General features: G+C 46.9%; 1 protein-coding gene across 8 annotated transcripts in view; it reads left to right on the top strand.

The window, feature by feature from the left end:
• The first annotated feature begins 2,262 nt into the window (after positions 1-2,262).
• LOC147011049 (uncharacterized) overlaps positions 2,263-9,016 on the top strand; it is a 330,511-nt gene continuing 323,757 nt past the window's right edge. For 3 of the 8 annotated variants that reach the window (XM_085860226.1, XM_085860225.1, XM_085860224.1), the window contains exons 1-2: positions 2,282-2,848; positions 3,597-3,719. In XM_085860226.1, coding sequence (XP_085716352.1) covers positions 2,733-2,848; positions 3,597-3,719 — 239 coding nt within the window. In that variant the 5' untranslated portion in view covers positions 2,282-2,732. Of the gene's footprint in view, positions 2,849-3,596; positions 3,720-9,016 lie in introns of all 8 variants that reach the window. The other 5 variants (XM_085860230.1, XR_015052501.1, XM_085860228.1 and 2 more) reach the window with 5 other exon arrangements.

Here is a 9,016-nt window from a genome sequence, read left to right as displayed (position 1 = left end):
TTCATGTTTTACTGTTTGTTCCTTACCTTGATTAGTGTGTCCAACTGTGACCCCAATGCCAGTGCATTGTCTTTATACCCCCTTGTCACTGCCCCCCAACCCCCGATTACCGACCGATTCCGATGGGTTGGACACGTTTCCGACGGATCCTCATCCCAAGTCGTGATGCATTTTTCTTCGTTGGAGGAATGGCTTAGGCTCGCACATAGTGAGCCAGGAACAGTATCGGTGGGTAACATTTCCTGCCCAGTCGGTATCGCTCAGAGGAAAAGGGAGGGTGAGGGTGGAAGAGGAGTCCCTCGAACTTGATGCATTCTTTCTGTGATTTACACAATGTGCAAGTTAATATAACTTTTCAATTAAGGTGGCCGGAAAACGGAGGTTTTATATTCCAGGGGTTTCTGCTGGCAGATTATCGTCGCAAAACTGTTATGGGGAAGTTAAAACTGTTTCCTCAGATTGTTTCAATGGCCGGTGAGTGAGGAAGGAAATGTGCTTTGGAAGGGTGAGGGGGATGGAGAGTCGTGTCGATTACTTCCCTTACCCCCATACCTGACCATCCCACCTTTCTTTCCCATTCATCCGAAAGAATGCTCGCTTTGCCTGCGATAATGGGAGAGAGAAAAGGTCGACGTTTCATCAGATGCTCCAAACTCTGAGGAAGAGTTAGGAATTGTGTGCAAACCTGATAAGAGGTCCTTTGATGGAGACTAAGTGGATCCACCGTCGGTGACCCTTGGATTACACAATGCGGTTGTTTGAGAGCAGTTAATAGATAAGCAGTGTTTCGACAGCACTGTTTATTCGCCTAAAACCTCGGCTCTTGGATTGATGAAGAACTGATTAACCCCTCTTTTTCGCTCTTGGATTGATGAAGAACTGATTAACCCCTCTTTTTCGCTCTTGGATTGATGAAGAACTGATTAACCCCTCTTTTCGTTTTTGGATTGAAGAAGAACTGATTAACCCCTCTTTTCGTTCTTGGGTTGATGAAGAACTGGTTAACCCCTCGTATCGTTCTTGTGTTGGTGATTAATTTGACAGCTGACAGGAGCTCGAACTCAAGACCCGAAGATCTTAACCCAGCCACCTTCACCGTTAAGCCAACATCAGGCTCCACCGCAGAATGAGCGCAAAGAAACCATGAAATGCCTTTTGGGATTGTCAGCATTAATTGTGATGTCATTTTCCGTTTCCTCCACGTTGCTGACGTCGTTTTTTTATTGTCTCACCTTCATTACCACTGCCCCCATCTCTGATAAGTTATAAGGTCGAGACCGGCAACTTTTGAATTGTTTTTGTTTCTGTGGCGTATTCAGCACTTACCAAAGCTTAGAGCGCATTTTGCAAATAAATAAATCTTTCCACCTTTGGAGTGATGGATCCATGCGCCATGTTCGTGCCCCCGCTTATTCAAAGCACCTGCCGTGCTCTGCTACGCTCTCATACCCTCACAAAGGGTTCAACCCCCAACCTCCCTTGTGTTTTCTTACTGTTGCCAGACGGTGACGTCATACCGTTTGTTCCCACGCGAACTTTGAAACAAATTGAAAGTTTTGCGGAAAAGACTATTTTCGGAAGATCCTGTGGATTGTAAATAAAGGTAAGGTGCAGGGAGCCATTTGTTAGCCGAAGTTAGTAAACAGTTCTAAATATAACATTGACTGAAGCTGAATCCTTTGGTCTCAGGGTGGGGGGGGGGCAAGGAGGCTTGGGCCCTGCAGTGTCTGGACACGCTGTTTCCCTCCCTCGCATTGCATTCCCTTTCCTGGAAAACATTACTTTGCTGTAACTCAGAGGGCATTCATGACAATTATTTTCACATTATTTCAATTATCAGGAATTTTAATGGTCAAAGACTCCAATAAAGTCTCTCCATCCATCCGTAAGAGCTGCCATGTTGTGGATCATTTTGAGCTCCCGCGCACCATCCCACGCCCTTCGGATTCCCTCTCGTAAGTCAGCAATAAGGAACCACAAAGCAACAAAAACTTTGATTTTTAGCCTAAATCATGGATATACTTTACTCGCTGTATGGGTGGGCGACTGAGAAAGTATCTGTCCCTGAATGGCTTCCTCGAGGAGTTTGGGGTCCTCTCGCGCAAAGTTTGCAAACGTCCTGTGTCATGTGACGTCATTGTGTGTGTGTGTGTGTGTGTGTGTGTGTGTGTGTGTGTGTGTGTGTGTGTGTGTGTGTGTGTGTGTGTGTGTGTGTGTGTGTGTGTGTGTGTGTGTGTGTGTGTGTGTGTGTGTGTGTGTGTGGGGGGGTCAGAAACTTTCAGTGACAACTTGGGGTGGCAGGTGGGGAGATAAAGGGAAGTGATGGTGGTGAGTTTATTGAGGAGGGAGAAAGTGGGATGGTGGGGGTAGTGGTGCAGTTGGTAGACACGATGCCCTCGCAAGTTGGGGGTGCAGAAGGTGCACGAGGCTCTCAGCGAGCTTATTGAACGCCCCCGCAGCACGCACGAGACGGCAGTCGCTGCGCACGTTTCAGCGGAGTTACGTTTACAGTGAGTCTGGCACGAGCACATACCCTGGAATCCCGCACTTACCCGGGAATCCCGCACCTACCCGGGAATCCCGCACCTACCCGGGAATCCCGCATCTACCCGGGAATCCCGCATCTACCCGGGAATCCCGCATCTACCCGGGAATCTCACATCTACCCGGGAATCCCGCATCTACCCAGGAATCCCGCATCTACTCGAGAACCCAGTTACCCCCTCGCAGGGATGTTGTCCCGCACGCTCCTGCTGCTTGTCATGCTCGCACAATGGTTGCGCCCAGGCCTCGGTCTGCGCTTTCGTCTCACCACGGACTATGACAAGATCCCTCAGGCTCGGTCCAAGTAAGATCTCACCTTGCTCACCCACGCCGAGTAGGTCCCCTGGCCTGGGCAGACAAAGTTCCATTGTGTATTTTATTACGGTGTGCTGTTTCAGACACTTCAGTCAGTTTGTGACGTCACCTTTCATTATGTCGTCACACAAGAGAAACATGTGGATTTGTTATTGCTTACGTTAAAAAAAAATTACATCACAGTAACAAAAACAAATTTATGCATGTTCCTTGTGTCGTGTGCGTCCCGACTACGTTTTATGGGCATACCTGCAGGACTTTCAGATACAGGTAGCTTGTGTGCGCTGGGTGATGGTTTGTGGAGTTTGTGCAGCACAGGAAGGCTGGGCCGAATGACGTATGCTTGTGAAACGTCGTGTTGACGACGGCCATTGGTAAGCCTACCATCCTGCTTTGAGCCTGCTTCTCCGGCCTTTGTACAGCAGTGACAACGATATCAAGTGTGTTGGAGAGAATTCCCTTTATTTTGAAATCGATGAAAGTTCGAATTTGTTCCAGTCCATTCTTGCTACAGTCCCTTGCATATGATGCCAAGTGGGATATCTATTTATTAAGTAGTACTTGATATTGATTTCGGGCAAAGCTCAGCATTGCCATCTTCACTTCATTTATGATTTTGCTGTGAATGACACTGAGGTTCTGTTAAAAAGTTCTGATGCTTTTGATTCGTTGTGCTCAGGGTGTAGGAGTAAGTTCTGAACAGACCGTTGTGCTCACGAACCGTGTGCCCATGCCAGGAACTGGTGTGCTTACACGACATCGCACACTGTGAGCTGCCAGGTGCGGAATGGCACAGCGAGCTACGTACAGAAGCTCTACCGGGCCTGCCGCTGGCCCCTGCGCTGTTCCCAGCTCATCAGGTGTGGTTCCTTCATGTTCACAGCTCATCAGGTGTGGTTCCTTCATGTTCATAGCTCAGCAGGTGTGGTTCCTTCATGTTCACAGCTCATCAGGTGTGGTCCCTTCATGTTCACAGCTCATTAGTTGTGGTTCCTTCATGTTCACAGCTCATCAGGTGTGGTTCCTTCATGTTCACAGCTCATCAGGTGTGGTTCCTTCATGTTCACAGCTCAGCAGGTGTGGTTCCTTCATGTTCACAGCTCAGCAGGTGTGGTTCCTTCCTGTTCACAGCTCAGCAGGTGTGGCTCCTTCATGTTCACAGCTCAGCAGGTGTGGCTCCTTCATGTTCACAGCTCAGCAGATGTGGTTCCTTCATGTTCACAGCTCAGCAGGTGTGGTTCCTTCATGTTCACAGCTCAGCAGGTGTGGTTCCTTCATGTTCACAGCTCAGCAGTTGTGGTTCCTTGTTGCTGACGAACGACCTTTCTTTCCCAAGAGTAGTGACGCTGGTTGTGCAATCTTTTAAAATTCAACACAATTATTTTATCACATCAATATCTTCTTATCATTATGTTCGACAATATAATGCATCGCTCTTCAGTTTATTTCTTGTTAATTTACAGAGATGTCGAACATGTGAAACTTGTTTCATGACGTGTGTGTGTGTGTGTGTGTGTGTGTGTGTGTGTGTGTGTGTGTGTGTGTGTGTGTGTGTGTGTGTGTGTGTGTGTGTGTGTGTGTGTGTGTAGATATAATGTTGTGGCTGTTGCGGTCAAATGGGTGGTGGTGGCCGACTGATTCTGATGCCGGATCACGTGTCTATCCACCACAACATTGTGCCAAGTGTGACAACCGACCCATTATATGTGCCACGCTGATTCGGCACTGTATACCTGATCTCTCATAACGACCGAGCAGAGTCACTATGTGCACGGCACAGCCTTGTTGATTTCTAACTATCAATATCAGGTTTGTTCTTCTTGGACGGACGTACACAATTGGAACTGCGATCAGAACCACCCTCATTCACCCGGAGACCAAGTAGTTTTTATAATGCAATCAGATAGCATGGCGATGCAGAAGAACCAATAACAATCAGTAATAATCATGAATACCCCTTAACCCTCTACCTTACGCACTCAACAAACCAACACAATAATGGATCCTTACTTATCTAACTTAATGGGCCCAATCATTCCATGAAAGATAGACAAGAGCAAGGGATGGACAAGACAGAAAATACCCCTGCTGTTCCTAGAAGATCACAGCAGGACAGCAGGACCTTGATGAGGTATAAGCAGCATAGAGGCAACATCCTTTCTGCATTCCACTCACAGCCTGAGAAGGAGGAGAGTGGATGTGGCTGGCTGGGTGGGGCATGGTGGGGAGGACTATTCAGGGGAAAACCCTGCAATCTCATTGTTTCCATGCTTATCTTCTCGCCCCCCCCCTACAATTATTTTAGTTGCACTTGCCTTTATAGAGTCCGCCTTCACTTCTCAGCCATACCACACTTAGCCCATCCCCTCTCAGTCACCATTGGCCCTGAGCCAAATTTGATGGATCAAGGCACCACCCACCAGCTTGTTACATGATGCTTCTGAAGATAAGTCTGGCTCCGCGATGTTTCACACCCAAACTCGTGCCTGTTAGCCCAACAGGTCACTTTTAAAGGACATAAAAGAGAGATTACAAAGGACAGCACATTAAAAAGGGGTTTGAAGGGACAGTGATTTTACCCACAAACATTGGGGTGGGTATGTGACATCTTTCGATGCATAAAATGATGCATACCTTATGTCACAATTAAATTACCTCACACTTATGCGAATACATTTAAAATAGGAGTTAACTCGCATATCATATGCAAAGTTAGCCTCGATAAGTCATTCCCGCAACAATACACACACACACACACACACACACACACACACACACACACACACACACACACACACACACACACACACACACACACACACACACACATACATATACAAATACGAGGTGTGTTGAAAAAGTATCCAACCTTAATTTTTTGTACGTAAACAAATGAAGCTAGGGAGGCGTGGTTTGGTGCACGTATGTAGGCAATCCTAATCCGTATGCGTGAATATTTTCCCACCTGCAGAAGCTGTCAGTTGCCGACAGACCGACGATGAGTGAGGAAGTGCACGTGAGCGCCGTCGGATTTTCGTTTTTGACAAAATGACGGAAAAACTTGAACAACGCTACTGCATCAAATTTTGTTGAAAGCTTGGCGATTCCCAAGTGGAAACGATCCGGAAGATTCAACAGGCCTTCGGGAATGAAGCAATGGGCGGGCACCACACAGATGAAAGAGTGGTACAACCGCTTCAAAGATGGACGCACATCAGTGGAAAGTGAAGCACGTTCTGGTCGGCCCTCAACATCCCGAAATGAGATCGTCATTGACCAAGTGAGGACCCTGCTGGTGCAGGATCGTTGAATCACGATAAGAGAACTTGCAGATGAGGCGGGCGTCAGCATTGGATCCGTTCATTCCATTGTGACTGAGGATTTGGGCGAAAGGAGAATCTCAGCGAAATTCATGCCAAAGCTGCTAACGATCGAGCAGAAGCAACTCCGTTTGGAGATCGCACAGGACATGCTGGAGACTGTGAACAGCGATCCCAACTTCTTCAACACAGTGATCACTGGCGATGAGACCACAGTGATCCGTCATTTTGTCATAAAAGAAAATCCGACGGCGCTCACTTACACTTCCTCACTCATCGGTGGTCTGTCGGCGAATGACAGCTTCTGCAGGCGGGAAAATATTCACGCATACGGATTAGGATCGCCTACATACGTGCACCAAACCACGCCTCCCTAGCTTCATTTGTTTACGCACGGAAAATTAAGGTTGGATACTTTTTGAACACACCTTGTATATATATATATATATATATATATATATATATATATATATATATATATATATATATATATATATATATATATATATATATATATATAAAACCGGGCGTAGTATCGTGTGCCTGTAATCCGGCTACTCGGAGGCTTGGGATGGAGGATCTCTTGAGGATGGGATCTTTGCGCTGGGCCACGCTATGAGAGGGTGTAGGGCAGCCCAGATTCATGGCGAAACCCAATTCTTATCCATGTATCGTAAGAGGTGACCAGGGTTGCGTCAGGAAGTCCATCCGGCATAAAACCTGTGCCAAATCGGTATGCGGATAATAAGGGATGATCCGCTGTGGTGACCCCTAATGGGAACAGCCGAAAGAAGAACAACAACATATATATATATATATATATATATATATATATATATATATATATATATATATATATATATATATATATATATATATATATATATATATATATATATATATATATATATATATACATTATTGTGGGCTGCCGGGGGTCGGTGGCACGAACGACCATGAGGTGGGGGAGGTTTACATCATCTCCCACCAACCTCCCCGGAATTGTAGGCCATCGCTCGGATAACTATGCGAGCCGACGGTCGTTTAACCGACCATGGTCGCCAATATTTCAACGCATAGCATAGGGTCTATTTGTGTATAACCAATTTACCTAATTAACTTTGTGATTTCGACTACCGGGGAAAGCACGACCTCGGCATGTCTTGATCGAACCAGGTCACTCTACCGACTGTGGTAGAGTTCCAACTACCCACTACCAGCTCCGGTTCAGGTGCAGCCGAGCGGAAACTGCCAAAGCCGTGCCGGCTGTATTGAACGGATTATTGGTATAAAAATCCGGCTCAACTCAGATCTGAACCATGTTGGACCAATGCAAAAGGGACGGAAACGAACTGGGGGAATTTCTAACAAGTTTTATTTTCAGTAAATGAAGACACAAAGCAAGACTTAAGGCGAATACGCAAGAAGTATTTACAATGATCGAAAAATACTCATTCAGTTAGACTGAAAGATGGGCCCACACACAGACACACATACAAAATGAAAAGAAACCCGGAATCTTTATTGGACCCTCGCAGCCCTGGAGAGAGACAAGCTGGGGGCCAGAGTTTGGTGGTGTACCTGACCATCAGAGGAAGGGTGTGCTCCGTGATGCGGCACCTGACAATGGTCGCTGGTTTCGACCCAGTCGCACGTGTGGGACTCGAGGTTCATGGTGGAGCTCGGGTGGTGAATGGCCGGGGTCCACGGAGGGGGTTTGGGGTCGCTCTTCCTTTCCTCAGAGAAGGCCAGCAGAGACACGTTCGCCGCCTCGACGCCCACCAAAAACTCTTCAATGGAACTTTTAAAAGACTCTCCAAGACCTCAGAAAGACCACACAAGACCTCAAAAAGACCACCTGCCTCAGAGAGTGCTCGGGAATTTATGGACCTCCCTCAGCGGGGAGGGGCCTTGGTGAACACACCTCGCTGTCCACCTCTGATTGGACATGTCCTACGACCCACCTTTCTGGGGTGGGGCCTTGGCCCCTGCTGGGAAACCCCAGCCACTCCTCCACGTGGGCCCACACTCGATGGTAACAGTATCAATGCTGCAACGGCCCCTGCCGGGACACCCCAGCCAGTCTTGCACTCGCGTTCATACTTGACGAATAACAGGCCGAATGTTATTGCACGAATCAATGTTGCACAGGCCGTCATGCAAGAGTTACAATGTTTGTGGAAGGAACGTTGGTGGAAGCAGCAAGGAACGGCTGCAAGACCCTGCCTTGACAAGTCAGAGCGCTTATAGACAGCGAGTGGGTAGTGGATCGTGATGGGGGAATGGAATGGTTGTTGGTTGTTCGTTGGAGGGTTAGTTGGATCTAAAGATTTAATAACCTCACTGAAAAGAAATAGCAATGCACGCCTTTGATTCTCCCACAAGACAAAAGGAAAGGGATCTGACTTCACATATACTTAACAACTGACTTTTGAGACATCTGTATGTTGAATGCAAATGGTTTCCAGATCCGTAACAATACAAGTAGTAGAATAATGGGGTTTCTAGTGCAGTCATTCAAATGAACGGGGGAAAAGGGGGAAACTCTCTGATTTAAGGATAAAAAGCCTGAAAAAGGAGTCTGATTTTCTCCCCATTTACCCCTCTCCCATGCAAATGAATGGGGGGAAAACTCTCTTATTTAACCCCGAATCCCCTAAATAGGAGACTGGGATAATACAAATGAATTAAAAAAAACTCTGTCTCAAGGCTCAAAAGCTCGAACCAGGAGTTTAATCTCTACCCCCTCCCCCTCCTCCACCATTCAATCCCCCCCCCATGTTAAATTGGGACTAACTTAAGGGACTGACTTAAATTGGGATTAGAATTAAGATCTC

Source organism: Eptatretus burgeri, chromosome 16 (genome assembly GCF_056783735.1).
Source record: "Eptatretus burgeri isolate ZD-2024b chromosome 16, Ebu_testis_v1, whole genome shotgun sequence".
Lineage (NCBI taxonomy): Eukaryota > Metazoa > Chordata > Myxini > Myxiniformes > Myxinidae > Eptatretus > Eptatretus burgeri.
Note: the sequence above shows the minus strand (reverse complement) of the source record. Positions and strands in the feature narration are given on the sequence as shown.